The following is a 19226-nucleotide window of genomic DNA, read 5'->3' on the forward strand; positions in this document are numbered from 1 at the left end:
CACAACTTTCAATGCGTCACATGCACTCAGTCACCTGTCTCTTTTCTTTCTGTTGACTTTTCGATCTTTACCAAAAGGCAATGTCATGATGCAGCACACTAGAGCCCTAAGCAGTCCTGCAAGAATGAAATGTCAAAGTCCAAACAATGGCTAAGATAGACGAACTAGGATGCTGTCAGGTTGGTACATTGCAAGCAAGCGTATTTGATCTTTCCCATAACTGCATAAACCCTCTTCCTGAATGCCTCCCTTTACCGACAAATTCATGTGCACAATTAGTAAACATTTACGACACCCCAACATTGTCTCACTCAATGCTACGACAGCAAGAACACTGGAAACTGATTGGTGTAATTACTCAGCCATTAGCTTCAGGAAAAATCATCACATCAAAAGGAAATGAAGGAAGATCCTCTCTTGCTCTACTTTCTCGCTCTCTCTCTCTCTCTCTCTCTGTTTCTCAATCTCTTGCTCTTCTGTTTTACGTCTAAAATAAACCGTTGCACGTGCAATGGAAATGCACCACATCTAACTGACTTCAAATCCTGACACCCAGTATTACATGTTTTTGCTTATGTAAAATACAAATAAAACAAATAATAAATAATATGAATAAAATTACAAATATTGATAATAAATACAAATAATAATGGTGATAAAAATAAAATAACATTGTGTGTGCAATGGATTTTTTTATTTACAAAAAAGTACTAAATATTTTTTTAATAAATAAATAATAATAAATGGATAAAATAATGTAAAATGAAATCAAATAAAATGCACCACAATTGTTTACAAATTCTGATATTACAGAATTTTGCTTTTTATAAAAAAAATTGAAATATAATAAAGAATAGCAAAAAAATACACTTTAAAAAGTTATATTAAAATAATATGAAAATAACAAAACAATTTAAACAATGTAAAATGATATATAAAATAACACTGTGCATGCAATGGAAATGCAACACAATTGATTTCATATCCTGACACCTGATATGACAAAGTTTTGCTTCTTTTTTTAAATAAAAATCCAAATGAATTTTATAAATCTCAAAATGATACATTTTTCAATAAATAATTCAAATAAAATGCAAAACATAATAGCATTACTAGAAAAACTGAAGAAAAAAAACTGATCTGTTTCTTTAAAATTGTAAGTGTCAAAAGGATTGCAATTGACTTAACAGACCACCTTTCCCACCCACCACACCAAATTTAATTGAATTTGCTGCTGCCTCCTAATCAAGGCTAGTATGATTTGCATATGGCTGCATGCACCCCTCCCTTGCATGTCTGAGAGCCTGGCATTGAGCCAGCAGACAGAAAGGAACCAAGATCATCTGACATATGAAGCACAAGGAGAGCGATACAGACAGGAGCGGCAAGGTAGAGGCAAAAGGAAAACAGGAAAATGAAGTGATGCAGAAAGGACGAGACAAACTCATTCGAAACAAATCACACAGATGCCTGCAGAGGTAATCAAGGGGCAAGGTGGAGCCTGACGGCAGGTGGCCACGACCATGCCAGCTCTGAGCACTGATATAAAACAAAATGGCAGGTAATGCGTCTAATTAAAGTGGAGTCCTACAAAAAGCTCTTTTGAAATAAGCAGTTTTAATTAACACGGTATTATTAGTGGCTAACATATGCAGGTTAGAGAGGAGTCAGAATTGGAGCTGTCGACTTTCTTCTAATTACTACGGAGGAGTACAAATGTTGGCTTCCAGTGCCCTCCTCAGTGTGAGGAAAGACTGTTAATCAAACAAACAGACATACCAAATGGAGAAAGTTTAGGGGAAATGGTAAAAGTAACGGTGAAGCAAATTCTAATTCTAGTAATATTTTGAAATATGCACATATTCACTCTTATTTGTATGCGTATTTTGTGAAAAGCGCAAAATGTTTCTTGTCGAGTCACATTCTGTTTGGAATTAATACACGAAATCGTAAATGATACCATATTTTCGATTCAAAATGGACACTTCAGGGGGGAAATGATTAGGTTGCATTACTGGATATTACTGTCAGCTACAACATTTTTATCGTAAAACAGTTGTCAAATATTACATCTTCTGCTTCTACACCCAGATGACATTGCACCCCAAATCATCACAGACTGTGGAAACTTAAAACCAGTTTGAGAACCACTGGCCTAGTGAACCAAACTGAGAGACCATTTTGAAGGCTCAGGAAACCTTTGCAGGTGTTTTGAGTTGATTAGCTGATTGGCATGTCAACATATTCTAATTTGTTGAGATAGTGAATTGGTGGGTTTTTGTTAAATGTGAGCCAAAATCATCACAATTAAAAGAACCAAAGACTTAAACTACTTCAGTCTGTGTGCATTTAATTTATTTAATACACAAGTTTCACAATTTGAGTTGAATTACTGAAATAAATGAACTTTTCCACGACATTCTAATTTATTGAGATGCACCTGTATATGATCAGTGCTAAAAGCCAAATTAGTATCTCTGACGTACTTAATACACAATATCCTTGTTAATAGAAGTAATTAGAAAATAAGCAATTTTCACATACTTCTAGAAGAGCAAATGTCAAATGATTGTCAAAATTATATGCCTTTAATAAAAGCAGTTCATTTAACCTGACTGACAATTTCATTTAGCACCTAGATGGAAAAAGTCATGAATCATAGAGTGGAAAACAGGACTCATTATTAAATGTTTCCCATTACCCAAAAAATGTGTGCAATTACAAAGTCTAGACACATTTAGGAGTCAATTAATCATTTATAAAGAGTCCAAATAATTATTTACCATTTAAATCTTTATTTCTTTAAAATAACAGGATATCAAAGTTATTTGTGTTACTCTGAATGCCAATACAAAAATGTAATCACTATGAATATACAGCACAGGACAAAACAAAGATATTTTCCCAATGACGAGCATTTATAAAGGGGCTTGCAGACAAGAACAAAGCCTGAGGAATTCCATCGTTCTTAAAAGTGGCTCCTCATCAGATGTGGCAGGCAGCTTTAAGTTCCCTCTCCTGTAGGCCCTTTCCTCGAGGCTAAGACAAAACAAGACACTTAAACTGACAAAAGATGGTGCAGATTTCCACATATTTGGCATGACTGGAAGAGAATGAGGCGGTCTGGAAGGTCTAAGATAAACGGCACTGAATACTGCCTGATAAAAACGGTGTACCGGGTTCATACACAAAATTAAATGATTCATTAAAAGCCTATTGAACCCACTGCGATTCTCCTTCCAGTTCAGGTCACATTCTGCAATAAATAAGATCGTTTGTATAAAGTACATAACAATCCCATTTAATTGACATAAATACTATTCAGTTTGGATAATCTTTCCAACACAAACCCCAAAGCTGTAATTTCAATCATTACTGTTTTTATATGGTACCAGGGATCCAATGAGTCAGTTTTCCTGTAATTATTTGCACAGATGTGATTAAACAAATAGCAGGAACAACTGCACACCAGGTTCTCCACAATGCCGTAGGCAACAAGTATACATATTTTGGAGGGAAAGACATCAGATAACCTGTAGTTTTATAATGGTGCTGCCACATCAGCTCTGGTTTCAGAAGATGACTTATCCGCTCAAAATTAAGCATAAATATTAAGAGAGCATTCAACAAATCACATAAAAAGGAGCCTTCTGAGAAATCTCCTGTAAAAACCAAAAGGAAGAGTGATGCATGTGAAGAGCTTTTCGCACAGCTTGACCAATCAGTACCTGCCTCATAATCAACCTCTGCACACAGACACAGACCTGGAGCATCAGCAGAGCCGAGTCAAACGCATGCAGTATATGGTGAAGCTCTTTAGCGGTTGTATTTCTGACCTCTTCAGCCCTCCACTGTGCTGGAGGTTTCTGGGAGGTGAAGTCATTATGTGCTTCTCTAGATGGACCTCTTCACCTCAGTCCATGGCTGATGGAAGGGGGCGGGACAGAGCGTGAGGTGAATGGAGGGTTGGGGATTGGAGAGGAGTGAGGAATGGGGGTGGAGGGGTCGTTTGGATGGGGAGCTAGATTTCGTGGCAGGCCGGATGGTGTTCGCTGAGGCCGTTGGCCTGGGTGTTGTTCTCGTTGAGCCGACGGACACGGTACATCTCGTAGTGGATGCTGCTAGTGATGTCTTTGATGTTCTGCATGTGGGTTCTGCAGGACATGAGCCAATCACACGTTAGAATCACACGTACAAGCTCAGCATGATGGCTAATGAATAATGCAGATGTCCCTAACACGTTCACTTGGAATTAAAGTGATAGTTTGCCCAAAAATGACAATTCTGTCATCATTTACTGACCCTTAAAAAGGTCCACACCCATTTTAACCTACTTTAGTCTGTGGAACACAAAAGAAGATATTTAAAAAAAAAAAACGCATCTTTTTTTCTTTTTTTGTGCATACAATGACTCCAAACTGGTTGAACAAGATTTTGACTTTGACTGACTTTCACTGCATGGATAATACAAAGGTGACAAGAAAATAGCAAATGATGACAGAATTACATTTTTTGGATAAACCATTAAAAATTTTGTGTCACAGCTGTACACTTGTGAAAAAGAAGTACACTTAAGCATATTTTTTAAAAAGAGTACTTATGGAAATAATATACTTTTAATCAATATACAGTAATGTTTTCTGACATTTAAATCCATGCTAATTTCAATTAAATGAAAATGTATTATAGTTTAAATTTATAGTAAATGCAATTAGCTGAACTTTAGAGTGCCATTTTAACCATCTTAACTAGGACTTAATTCAGACAAAATAATCGTTACAGTATATGCAAATTCATTAGGGCTGGGTAAAAAATATGGATATCTTAATATTAATCGATTCTCATTTTTACGGAACGATATCGATTCTTAAATCCCAAGAATCGATTAGTCTAGTCTGTTTTCAGTCAACGGACGGAACGTTGAAGGGCACTTCCCATCCAATATATTGCAATAAGCATTGTGCTTTGGTACTTTTAATAAGAAACAAAGTCTCAGATTTCAAATTCTGTCCATTGTATTGCAGTATTCAAACAACGCGAGGTGCACGTGAACTGATCAGATCTCCTCCACAGTTTTTCACTAAGCACGCATAAACGTTGTTTTCTCAAAAACACAATCACATACATGCTGCCCAAATATTATTGTAGCCCAGTTTGTGCTGATTATGGTGCTACTAAACTTGCAACTGAAAAAAAGCACAAATGTCAGGACGTGTCAAAACTTCTCCAGGGCCCAAAACACCCTCGGACCCCAGAGGGTTAATACCAGTTTCAGCACAAAATAAACATGACTAAACATCCGAAGGCAAGTTAAAAGAAAGAGTACAACTTTACAATCCGTATTCTGTCTCATGTAATCGCTCAATCAGTGTTTCAGCCGCACAAAGACGTCAATATAACGGCTTGTAAACAATGTCACGTAACGTCACATTTACCTCAGAAAAAACATATTCGGTGACCATAAACTCATTAGTCACATAGAAAAATAAACTGCAGAGGGGCATTTTGCTAAATATATGCACCATATAACATATTCATTATATATTTTACTGTTCTTCAATGTTTAATTTATGTTTGAATAAATACAAGTTATGACAGCCACCACTGTTTATATTAAAAAAAATAAAAAATTGAAGTAGAAATATTATGTAATTGCAATTTTTATTATTTTAAAAACTTCATTAAGTGCAAGTTTAACAAATCAGTAAATTTTAACCTTCAATATTATAGTAATGTAGTGCCAATTGACAATTTTACAGCATTACAAAAAAAATTTTCCTTGAGAAAATTTGGCATGTACTGTACCTGATATACATCCAAAATAATCGATATTGAATCGAATCGAATCGCAAGCTTGTAAATGAGAATCGAATCGAATCGTGAAATTTGTGTCAAAACCCAGCCCTAAAACTCATAATTATTTCTATTGTCTTTGAAATATGTACTTAAAGTGTACTGTTGAATATCCTGATAAGGATTTATCGTAAACTAAAATATAATTTAATGTAATTTCTATTGAAACCCAATAGAAATTGTATGTCAATGTGTCAATTGACACGCATTTAAATATATTTGTAATTGCAATTTAGTACATCAAAAATATATACATTTTAAATGTCAAATAACACACTACGGTTAAAATTATAAACCAAGTACATGTACTTTAACAAAAAATAAGTGTACATCTTTGAAGCACGATTATTAAAACATTTCAAATCTACTTTTAATAAAACAAATTTGACATATTACAAAGCACACTTTTTACAAAGACGTCAATATAACGGCTTGTAAACAATGTCACGTAACGTCACATTTACCTCAGTAAAATATAATCGGTGACCATAAACTCATTAGTCAGATAGAAAAATAAACTGTAGAGAGGGGCATTTTGCTAAATATATGCTCCATATAACATATTCATTATATATTTTACTGTTCTTCAATGTTTAATTTATGTTTGAATAAATACAAGTTATGACAGCCACCACTGTTTATATTAAAAAAAATAAAAAATTGAAGTAGAAATATTATGTAATTGCAATTTTTATTATTTTAAAAACTTCATTAAGTGCAAGTTTAACAAATCAGTAAATTTTAACCTTCAATATTATAGTAATGTAGTGCCAATTGACAATTTTACAGCATTACAAAAAAAATTTTCCTTGAGAAAATTTGGCATGTACTGTACCTGATATACATCCAAAATAATCGATATTGAATCGAATCGAATCGCAAGCTTGTAAATGAGAATCGAATCGAATCGTGAAATTTGTGTCAAAACCCAGCCCTAAAACTCATAATTATTTCTATTGTCTTTGAAATATGTACTTAAAGTGTACTGTTGAATATCCTGATAAGGATTTATCGTAAACTAAAATATAATTTAATGTAATTTCTATTGAAACCCAATAGAAATTGTATGTCAATGTGTCAATTGACACGCATTTAAATATATTTGTAATTGCAATTTAGTACATCAAAAATATATACATTTTAAATGTCAAATAACACACTACGGTTAAAATTATAAACCAAGTACATGTACTTTAACAAAAAATAAGTGTACATCTTTGAAGCACGATTATTAAAACATTTCAAATCTACTTTTAATAAAACAAATTTGACATATTACAAAGCACACTTTTTAAAGTGCACTTAAGTGTATGAAAAAGCAGACATGAACTTGTACTCCTTACTTTAACCTAAATGGCCTTTTAATTAAAGTACAGTTTTTAAAAAAAAAAATATATATATACACTTTTAAGATCTAAAGTATGTTACAAAGTGCACATTTGACACAATTAAGCACACTTTTTTCCCCACAAGTGTATACTTGTAATACTGTTTGTTAACCACAGACACAGACTGACCTTATGAGGAGGTCCCGCAGGTAAGCAAACTCACAGTGGGCAATATTCTCAACTATAGACACCAAAACACAGCAGAAACATGAGTTACAAACAGAAGACAAAGAGCAATAAACAGATCAATTCAGTTCTTCCTCTCTAGCCATTTGGAGCAACATAAAGCAATAACCGCTTGTTCACTAGGTGGAGCTGTTGCAGGTATACTCAGGGGGAGGTGGACAGAGATGAGACATTATCAATCTCTAGTAATTCAATTTAAACCGAAGCCTTCCAAAAAAGATAACCCTGAGAGCCTGACAAATTCGCTGTGACAAATCCACAGCTGCCTGGATGTGAAAAAATGTTTATGAATTATAGATTACGTCAAACTCCATGAAAGAGAACAAGAGAGCCACCATGGAGTAGACATCCAGAGCAGGAAATTAAAGGTTTTCAAAGAGAGACTTTAATAAGAGTAGTCAAGCTCTTCAGAAAGATTACAGGATAATTACAGTCATTTGACTCTCAAAACACCTCACCAAAAATTTAAGTTTTTACTATGTGAGCTGCTAAGTACATCAACCGCCCAGATTGAAATACTGAAATAAATGAACTTTTCCATGACATTCTAATTTATTGAGATGCACCTGTATTCAAACAAGGTTGCATATTACTCTACAACGGCAAGTCAAGAAGTAGCAAGCTTCTGACAGCTTCAGTGGCATAATGTTGATTATAACAGACAATAACTAAGACTTTAGTCTACTCTGTATAAATTATATAACATAATACATAATTTTACAATACTATAATCTAAAATTAAATATGATATTTATAATGTTACAAAAGATTTCTATTCTAAATAAATGCTCCCCCTCCCATCTTTCTATTCACCAAAGAATCCTGAAGTAATAAGCAATAATATTATTATATGTAATTAAATTACTTGAGGAACTGGGGAAATTGTGAAGTCCCTGTCAATGAGGCTCGGTGATAAAGGCATTTAACTGTCCAGCAGGACGCCGACTCCCAGGCAAAGTGACGCACTCATAATGGTCTTCTGAGTGGGTCCTCATTTACCAAGGATAAGGCTTTCTGATGTTTTGACTCATAGCCGTTTGTCTGCGGTTCAAGAGCTCCCTTGACGTGCTTTAGGAATGTTGCTGTCTGCATAGTCCGCTAATCACTTTCTCTCTCTTCTCTAAAGAGTCACAATACCTTCAATGGTTCCCCATTTTGTTTTCCTTCCCAATAGTCTTCTCCCATTGACCTGATACTCCTGGTTACTTCCTACGACTGCGAAAGGAATCATCTCCTAATGGACAGAGGAAAGTAACCGATAACATCAGAATGTTCTTAAATGAACCATGGATGTTTTCTGAATGTACAGCAAACTCACTCTTATTTTCTCATTGATTGTTCTATCCTCTGCATCCTCGTCGAACTCTTTCTGTGGGTAGACATCAATCCCATTGGCTCGAAGCTCTTCCCTGATCTATAAAAAAATGACACAGTCCTTCAGGAGCAAAGTACCATATATATGATATGGATAAATGATTAAAAATCATGTTATCATTCATTTGAACCATTCATCAATAATATATTTCAAATAGCAACAGAAACAAACTTCTTTTGAATGCATCAATTTTGTGCAATACTGGAAGTGACAATGTAATACTTTTCCCTTACTGATTAGAGAAGAAATGCTTTTGGAAATCTGTCAGGAGCTTTTTCCAAACCTGAGAAAGATCTATGTCTGTGCTCCAAACAGCATGTGTTTCTCCTGTAAGAGGCACGCCAGCACAAGCACAAGGAGCCGTTGAGGTTGGCGAGTGCTTCCTTACTGCTATGTGAAACGCAACTAACAACCCCAGAACAGATGTGGCTTACCTACACTTCATCATACCATGTGACTTAAGACTCATACCAGTGCTCTACAACGGCATAAACAAGTCCACTGCGGCTTTGTTTCAGAATAATCAAAAGCAAAGAATAAGTTTGAGACTCTCAAGACAGTCCTTGTTTTTTTGCCATGCCAATTGTCTTAAGTAATAGACCATCATATCGTAAATAAAACTGCATTAGTGCTTTGACAGGGCAGTAGTGTTTCTGTAGAAGCTGCAGAGACACCACCATCTGCAGTCTTGACTCAGTTTGCCAGCTACAGCTAGAATAACAGCATGACAGCATGTACTAGTTCTTCCACACATCAATGCACCGGTTTGTGGTACTGTATTCACATTATTCCACCGGGGCTTGCCGCACAAAGATCCACATTGTATTTTGTCTGATTCTATCTCATACAACATGCCTGGCACAAAAATACAATATGAGTGTCCACGATAAAGGAAATGAATAATCTTTTAAAAATATGTGGCAAGTTTTTAGAAATGCACACAGAAACAGAGTTTTGAAAAACATTAATGCCATTTTCAAGAAGTTGTTTAATGACTCAAAAAGTCACGTGTAATGTACTATTAACATATTTTCCTTACACCTTGAATACATGTGAGTGTACAATCCTAATTTCATTACTTTGGACAAAGTATTAATAAAATAGATGTAAATAATTTTTTCTTTATTTTTTCCTATATTCAATAAAGAAAAAGGTCATGATTGCATAGCATTCAATTTCATATTAAGTTGGTATTTTTGCCACACTGCGTGATATTTTACAACCTGAACTAACCTTGTCTTATCATAAAAATGTTATTTAAAAATACTCGGCACCACTTTGATTTGAAAGTGTTTTTCAAATATTAATATGCAGTGAAGCGGTTCTGTTGAAGCTTTTCATTTTTGAGAAATAATATTATGTTAAAAGAATATTCATATACAGAAGAAAAGAATATGTCAAACTACTTAAGGATTTATTTTCAAGAATTTCATTCAATTAATTTTTTCTTTCGATTTATGATATTAGGACAGTTGTAGCATCCTGACATTTTTGACTACAAAAATATTTAGCAAACCAGTCACTTTTTATGTATGAATGGAATTTTTAAAATAAATCAATAAATCATGACAATAAAGTCATATCACTGAGCCATCTAACAAAGACCAGCAACATGACATGGCAGTCAGTTAAATTAACTATTTATTCTACAGCATCTACGATATTTTGTCTAAATATAAAAAAAAAGTATAGTAGCATATGAACTTGAATGCTGTAAAGAAGAAAGTAACAACAATCATTCATTTGTAAGTCAAACTTTAGCTCACCTTCTTTTTGAAGAAGTCCCTCTCCTCCAGAGTCAGGGTGTCAGCCTTAGCGATGACAGGAACGATGTTCACCACCTTACTAAGACGTCTCATGAACTCCACATCCAAAGGCCTAAGACTGAGGAAAATTACAAAGGAGAAAGTGATGTGATGGAGGAGTGCACTTCTTAAAGGGATAGTTCACCCAAAAATGAAAATTCTGTCATTAATTACACACCCTCATGTCGTTCCAAAGCCGTAAGACCTTCTTTCATCTTCGGAACACAAATTAAGATAGTTTTGATTAAATCTGAGAGCTCCCAGACCCTGCATACTTTTTGAGCGCAAAGAAAACAAAAATAATTTATTTAACAATTCCCCCGAGTTACATCTTCAGCCATTTTGGAGAGTACCAAAGAGCGTAATTTACGCAATCAGCGCTGTTTACGTTCGGGAGGAAAGCACGCGCATGAATGTAATCTGCGTAATCAGCGTTGTTTACGCTTAGGGGAAAGCGTGCGTATGTGTTGTGATACTCTCTAAAATGGTGGAAGTAGTTACTTGGGGGAGAAGAACTGTGAAATAAATTGTTATTTTTGTTTTCTTTGCGCTCAAAAAGTATTCTCGTAGCTTCGCAAAACTGAAGTTGAGCCACTGATGTAACATGGACTGTTTTACCGATGTCCTTACTACGTTTCTGGACCTGGGAACATTACAGTTGAGTTGCTGTCTATGCAGGGTCTGAGAGCTCTCACATTTCATCAAAATATCTTAATTTGTGTTCCGAAAATTAACAAAGGTCTTACGGGTTTGGAACGACATGAGGGCGAGTAATTAATGACAGAATTTTCATTTTTGGGTGAACTCTCTCTTTAAAAGAACTATATTGAAACCTGTTTCTACCACCACCACCAGAGGGCGAAAACCACCAAAAATACACATGCTCTGCGATGTGATGCACTCTAAAGATGCTTGGGCATGGAAAGATTATTCACGCAATGCTTTTAAAAAATTGTAAGGAGACCTTTGAAAGTGAAACAGGAAAAAAAGTGAAAAGGAAAAGGCACAGATTTTTAGAACTGAAAAAATGTCCTGCCGGCGTGACTGCAGCAGACCCAGTCTGTAGTCTCTGTGGCTGACTGTTTGACTCTAATTAGCCGAGCTGTTCAAAGCCAGAATGCAGCTGTTGGATGGACATAAAACAGTTAGTCATTCACAGAGGCCCACAGAAAGGCCTGCACCACACGCACCGGAGCATCAAGACACCAAATCCATGGGTGTGTGGTTGGCATGTTTGCTCAGGGTCATTAGATCTTTTTCAAAATAGGTTGGAGAGATGGATAGTGTTATGTCTCATACATTGATGTTTCAAATTAATCAGAAGTGACAGTAAAGGCTTTTATTATGTTACAAAATATTTCTATTTCAAATAAATAATTTTGAAATTTTTGTTCATCAAAAAAAAAAAAAAAAGTATCAAAGTTTCCATACAAATATTAAGCAGAACAACTGCTTTTAGATTCATAATATGTTTCTTGAGCAAAATTCAGCTTTGCATGATAGGAATAAATAATAAAATTCAAATAGAAAAGTTATTTTCAATTGTAATAATATTTCATAATATTACTGTTTTTATTGTATTTTTCAACAAATACATGCAGCCCTAGTGAGCATAAGATACCTCTTTAAACTATTGAACGGTAGTGTGTATATATAATATTCAATTCATTTGTTCATACTTGATTTTTTTCATTTTATTAAACTTATGTACAGGTCATATACTACACAGTAGATAAACTCTATTTAGGTGGTCTGCTTTACACTTAGTCCAGAAGTCTCTTAATATTTACTCTGCTCTATCAGATGTTAGACAGACAGAAAGCATCTCGGCTAATGTGTGTCGTCCGGCCTCTGTCCGGAAACTGAGCATGTGTACACATGCATATACACATTTTATTGTAAAGGCCACTAAAAACTATCCTGCAGTATGTGAAGAAGAACGCAGAAAGCCTGGAAACTCATGCTGGCCAACAGCAGCCATAAAAACACAAGCATACACAATGATTCTCCATCAGAGAGAAACAACAGCACAGACCACCCACCTAATTTAGCACTAAGATACTATTAGATGTAACAAGGAAATGTGCTAATGGTAAAAAGTGAATACAAATCCCTGATGTAAACAGTAGCTGCTTAGGAGGGAAAAGCACATTTCAATCTATAAAATGTCTTAAAATCCCAAAGAACTATATACTGAAATTAAGATGGAAAAAAATGCTTTTGGGCTTGCTAAATGTTTCTGTAAGCCAAAGGTCAAGCAGTAATGTGTTATACAAGGCCTTGTTAAAATAAGTGTGGTGACTCCACTCAACACCAATTTTACAAGCAGGTCGGTTTTAAAGCTAAATTATTCAAATGAAAGATGCCCAGACAGCATTTTTCTAAAAAATAAAAAAAGGTCATGAGAACAAGTCTTAGGGGTATTTATATCTGGTCACAGTTAGTGTGTTCAAGTATAAATTGAATGTGTAAAAATGAGATATCAAGACAGCTTGTCTGGATTTACTATACACTGAACACCACCTCATTCTGCAGGAGGAACTGTACTACTACAACTGTCCTAGTTTTCCCCCTTTATTGTACATAATCATTAGGCAGGAAACATACAACACTTATTCATGCTAACAGAGTTGATATTAGTTACTAGACATGAGGTATATGCAGCACAAGCCCTTTAGAGGGATCCAAAGTGCACTTATGTTCACATGGATGTTTAGGTAAATAAGGACGTGTCTCAAATCACTTCTAATGTATGCTTACTAACCAGTGTCCTGTGGGTGGTATGAAGTATATGCAGCAGTGCACTCGTGAGTCTGGGATCCTCTTCTTCCTGTCAATATTGATCTCTTCCTGCAAGTACTGCTCATACTGGTCATTGATGAACTTCATTATGGGCTGCCAACTGTTGAAAGGAGATAGAATGAGAGAGAAATGTAATGAAAATATCTTTAGACTAAGAGTGTTTAACACTATATTGATCTCTCAGGATTTTCCAGTCAATGAAGTGTTGATCAGGATCACTTTGATGGTTGTTATTTTGGAGAGTTTGATTGCTGTTCTTCAAGCATGGCTTTACAGATGGGCGCAGAGCGTGCCCAGAACAACTATACCGGCCAACACTCACAGAACTGCTTTAGATTGTCATTTATATTTCACAGAAGAGGACCTGACTGAACTAAGCGCATTTTAGACCATATCAAAACTGGAGGCTACTTTACCAATTCTCATTGTTGATCTGGTCACCAAACCCTGGTGTGTCTATGACTGTCAGCTTCATTCGAACTCCTTTCTCCTCGATATCTGTGTAAAAGATGGCCGACAGTATTAAAACTAACGCACACAATGTCCACTTAAGCTTGAGGAAATTCAGATTTTCTTGAATTCTTGTGTCTTTGAACTCAAGATCATTATGGGTGATGGCCATGCATGAATGCATAAATTACATTTCATTAAAAATGACAGAAAATGGGTCTAGCTGTGCAGCTTTACCATGACTGATGGACTTGATCTCAATGGTTTTGGGAATCTTTTCCTCAGCCGTGCCCAGGAAAGACTTGCGGCTCACCTTAGACTTGAAGAGCGTGTTCATCAGTGTGGACTTCCCTAAACCACTCTGACCTGTACACATGTACAACAATCATATCAACATAAGATTGGAATACACTACAGTAATTCTGCCCAGATCTAGATGAGTCAATGCTAGTTGCTGAAAAGTTTTCAGATTTATGTCAGTCAGAATTGACAGACTTCACAGAAATCACAGTGTATGATGGGAACAGACTCTGATTTTTTTAAACTTCAGACTTTGATTTGATTCAGTTGGAGGAAAACAAACATGTTTGATATTTTTAGCCAACTTTATAACACGATGTTTTCATTTGTTAATTTGTCTCCCAGCAATGAGGCATGTTTCTGCTCAAGATTGATGTGTTAAGAACAACTCGAAAGTCTGGGAGTCTTGATCGTTTAGTGTATGATGCAGTTTTTTGTTACAGTCGGAAAGTGTATGATGGCCAGTATTTTAAAATCTGTTCAGATTTTAAAAGTCACGTAGTGTATTATTCCAACCCTAAGATGTATGCATGAGAGCACAGACTGTGAGAAACAGATAAAAGAATATTCACTTCAGGGGTTCAAATGGCACTAGCATTTGATGAATTACTGATCTTTAATGACAAAGTGAAAACATATCTATACAAAAGTATCTAAAATAATTACATTTGGCAAACTCAATTAAGTATCCCTTTGAGTATATCAGTAAATCAATAATTAAGAAACAGAAGAAAGAGCCTGGCAGAGCTGTAAATCTTCTCCAAAAACTGAGACTAATGAGACTCTGAAAAGAGTTCAGCTTCAGTGGCTGAGACAGCTTTATGGGAGAGTGGCAAAGAGAAGCCACTGTTCAAAAATGTCACATGGCATCTCGGCTACAGAGTGCCAGAAGGCATGTGGGAGACTCTGCAGCCAGCTGGAAGAAGCTTCTATGGTTTCATGAGACCAAAATTGAGCCATTTTTTGGCTATCAGACTAAACACCCCGTTTGGAGCTAGCCAAATGCTGTCCATCATCACAAACACACCGTCCCCACTGTGAAGCGCGGTGGTGGCAACATCATTCTGTGGGGATGAAAAAAGATGCCTGCACATTAACACAAAGCTACAGTACATAATAATGGCTAAACAACATTAATGAGCCAAGTCAGAGTCTAGATCTCAATCCAATTGAGAATTTATAGTTGGACGTCTATATTGACTATTGGCGTGAATACTTATGCATATATTTTTTGTTTTTAATAAATGCAATCAATCTTAACAAATTTGTAGAATTTTCCATTTAGACATGAAACAATGTACATTTACATTACACAGAAGATGGTTTTATACAAAACAAGACTTACAATTGAGCCAATAATATTAATTAGTAAAAATTGCCAAGTTTAAATTAGAATCTATATTAGTACACAAGCTAGAGCAAAGGTAAAATGCAGGAAAGAGAAGGCATTTTTATATTATTTTTAAATAAATAGTTGCATTATTTATTTGATCACTGCTAAAAAGACTAAATAAATCAATGTAAAAAAAACAAAACATGAAAACTTTGAAGAATGTTGTATACTGTTTATATGTCCTTCTTCATTCACAGATCATGAGTGATGCTTCCACTCGAGCTGTCCTGAGGTTGGAATGAAACTATCATTTCATTGGCTCTTGCTAACAGGAGCTTGTGTTTAGCTGTGGTTTTCTTCAACCTCGCTAGCTCACATCCGTCAGCCTTGGTCTCATCACACTGTAGTAATGAGGGCCTGCTCCTTTCTGCACGGAGCAGGGCTGCTAATTCTCTCTCTCTAAACACCCTGTCATCCAATCCCACCGCTGACATTGGATTCAGATGTGCCTTGCTGCCTTCCTTTCCCTGTATACTGCCTATAAAGGCAGCACTTTTCAACTTTCTGACACTTGCATTAGGAAAATGTGATGGAATGAGAGACAGGAGTCAGAATAAACGGGCTGCAGCTGGGAACTGGCGAGGGTTGGCTCTCTCAGCTCTGACTGGGTTAAGTCAACAGCAGGTTTGGCCACAATGACCCAGAGAGCCACATGTGAGAAACCAGCTGCAGTACAGGTTCATTTGCTAATGCTGAAATGGAAAAATACCACCAGGTGATGCCCTAAACATTTTGCCCTATCACATTGTTACCTAATTTACATTCTTATTTCCTCATTCCAAACTCCACTTGTCTCAAGTTATTAACCCATTTTCACAAGCAAACTGTAAGACTTCAGCAACTTAATTTCAAAAGCTAAACAACAGAATTCTCTAAACTCAAACTGGATGTTTGCCTGTTCACATTTTTTTTTAATGTGGCCAATATCAGATTTGAGTGTGAGCTGATTACGATCCTGAACTGACTCTTATGCACAAAAGAACAATAAGAAAGATGGCACACAGCATGCTGTCATACGGAGGAAAATATGAAAGCCACTGAAATCAGTGTTTATGCATTTGTTTATAAAGTCAAAGCCAGCGAATTCATGCAAATGAAAAAAATAGGATGCAGGTGAGGATGTTGAAAAAGTAAGCAATGTTATTTCTAATTCTCACTCAAGCTTTGCTTATATAAAACTCTGTCACTGCAATACTTATACTTCACTGTCCTTCCACCGACCACCATCACGACGGTCTTCCATTTTAACTGAAAAATCAAAGAACTACAGAATATGTAGTAGAATATGTAAAATCAATGCAGAATTGTGACAAATGTCAATCTAGAGTGACTTAAGTCATATTAATTACGTTATGACCATTCAGACTGCGGTTGCATCGCAAAACATTGGACATATTTAGTAGATTTATTTAGCATTTAGTTAGATTTAGTACCACATTTAGAATGACCCAAAGCAGAATAGGAAAACCACAGTGGTGCTCATATATTCTTGAGAAAATGTGAAAATCTACTTTTCAAGCATGTCATAGATTGGCGCCGATAGCCTCATAGTTAGTGCATTGACATACAGCAAAACTGCGCTCATGGCGACCCAAGTTTGATTCCGGTCTCAATTTCCTTTGCAATCCCGCTCCCCTCTCTCCACCCAATGCTTTCATGTCATCTCTCTACTGTCCTATCCTAATAAAAATGCATAAAAGCCCATAAAAATAACTTTCAAATATGTCAAAAAATCATATGCATATTTTTTCCTCATACCAGTTAAATTGAAACTGCAGCCGATTCTAAAGATTTCATTGTTTGTGTCAATCACAGTGCTGATTGCATTCTCAATGCTGAAACAAATACTAACCCCTAACCGCGCGTTTCCCCCCTTAGCTCGGTTCGTTTGGGCATATGTGAACACGGCAATCGCGCTCGGACCCACACCAAAACAATCGGTCCGAGATCGCCTGAACGAGGTGGTCGGTTGTAGTGAGAAAGCAATCCGATCTAACAGACCAACGAACCAGGCTATATCACAATGTATAATGGTAATTACGTAAATTCCGTGAAAAGCATTAGCTTTGTTGTTTTGCTAATACTTCAAAATAAACCTGTGAATGTCTGTGGATGAGCATGCCATTCAAAATCAAAGCGCACTTTTTAATTTTATAATGCCGTTTTATTGCTCTTCTTCCTAGTAGGTGCATTTTAAAAATGTTTTCCCGATGAATCCTGGACTCCTGCTCAAAATGATAAATTAATATAATGACAGCTACAAAAAAACAACAACAATAAGTCTGCGATGCTGTTGTCGTTCCATCCTGACGGATGACGGCCCTGACAGCTAAGTGGAATCCCGGAAAATAAACTGTGGAACTTTGACCAATGAGAGAACAGTTTACTCGCGCGTGACTTGTAGAAACAAATTTGGTCCATTTAGAAACTTTGCCGTCTGAAAGTGAATTGCACCAAGAATAAAAAGCAACATTGTAATAATTTTAATCCCTGTTTTGGAACAAAGCAATCGATCTACAGGTGTGAAAGCACCCTCAGTTGAAGTTTTTAAACTTAAGATAGAATTGGTAGCTCATCCTGATTGACAGCATTACTGTTTGTCACTCTAAACTAGCTGAATTCATGAAGTCTGAACATTTCTTGACAGGTGACTATGTGAGTGAGTAGACCAATGAAATTTGCTGCGAGCGTGATTTGCAAAAACAACACGAGTCATACCACTGCACATCAAACCATCATCTCAAAGTACAAATATTTCAGTCTCCTAAAGTATGTGGCATGTCAAGTATTGCTGACTATTACCATTTCTGAGAATGTACTGTAAGCTAACACGAAATAACACATTCAGTGCACTAGAACAATTATGTAATCATTGCATATGTCAGTTCATGAATATCAGTTTAACTACAGTAGGTTTTATTCTTTGTCTTCTGAAGATGTGAATGTAATTAAACTCATTAACAGACTAATGCATCTAACAGACTAAAAACAGAAACTGTAACAGATATGCAACCTCACGAGCCTAAAGATAAAACATGAACAAGCGCACACAGGAACACACTAACATGTAAGAACGAACATAAAAATGCATATGGAATAACACAGCCTGACTGGTGGCATTTAATTGAGCACTGCTTATGAAAGCCTGCGTGTAATTGCCATGCGTAGGTGTGTGGTTGGAAGTGTTATGGAAAATTGAAGCTTTGATTACCATAAGATTTTATTATTAAAGGTTGAAAACTTAAATGGTTCTCTACAATTATAATTCATGGCACTTTCACTTCATTTTTTAAAAAACGGTTTCACCAAATGCCTAAATTACAGAGTCTGAAAAATGTCTGAAATAAAGCTGCAAGCATTTAATAGAAACATATCTGACTGATTTCTCAGAGATCAGTGCTTGAAATGTTGACTCACCCACTACCATGATGTTGAGCTCAAAGCCCTGTTTCATGGCCTTCCTCCTCATCTGCTCCAGGATGGCATCAATGCCCACATAGCTGAAGTCGACGCTGGGCTTCTCCAGGCACATGGCTGGGGGCATCTCTGGCATAACAGACTCAGCCATGATGCTACTGCTGCTGTAGCTGGAAATGACCTCTGACCCTGCAAACATGAAGAGAAGACGCAATGAGGGGCCATATATCATGGGGCATTTTGTTTTAACGCTCATA

General features: G+C 36.0%; 1 protein-coding gene across 1 annotated transcript in view; it reads right to left on the reverse strand.

Annotated features, from left to right (window-relative positions):
- Nucleotides 1-2784: 2784 nt before the first annotated feature.
- LOC107601241 (neuronal-specific septin-3-like) overlaps nt 2785-19226 on the reverse strand; it is a 62520-nt gene continuing 46078 nt past the window's right edge. The window contains exons 4-11 of the mRNA XM_016293341.1: nt 14097-14225; nt 13826-13907; nt 13372-13509; nt 10569-10686; nt 8746-8841; nt 8565-8661; nt 7371-7422; nt 2785-4154 (exon numbers count right to left, since the gene is read on the reverse strand). Of these exons, the coding sequence (XP_016148827.1) occupies nt 4022-4154; nt 7371-7422; nt 8565-8661; nt 8746-8841; nt 10569-10686; nt 13372-13509; nt 13826-13907; nt 14097-14225 (845 nt within the window). The 3' untranslated portion in view covers nt 2785-4021. The remainder of the gene's footprint in view (nt 4155-7370; nt 7423-8564; nt 8662-8745; nt 8842-10568; nt 10687-13371; nt 13510-13825; nt 13908-14096; nt 14226-19226) is intronic.

Source organism: Sinocyclocheilus grahami, unplaced genomic scaffold, assembly GCF_001515645.1.
Source record: "Sinocyclocheilus grahami isolate Dianchi unplaced genomic scaffold, SAMN03320097.WGS_v1.1 scaffold302.1, whole genome shotgun sequence".
Classification (NCBI taxonomy): Eukaryota; Metazoa; Chordata; class Actinopteri; order Cypriniformes; family Cyprinidae; genus Sinocyclocheilus; species Sinocyclocheilus grahami.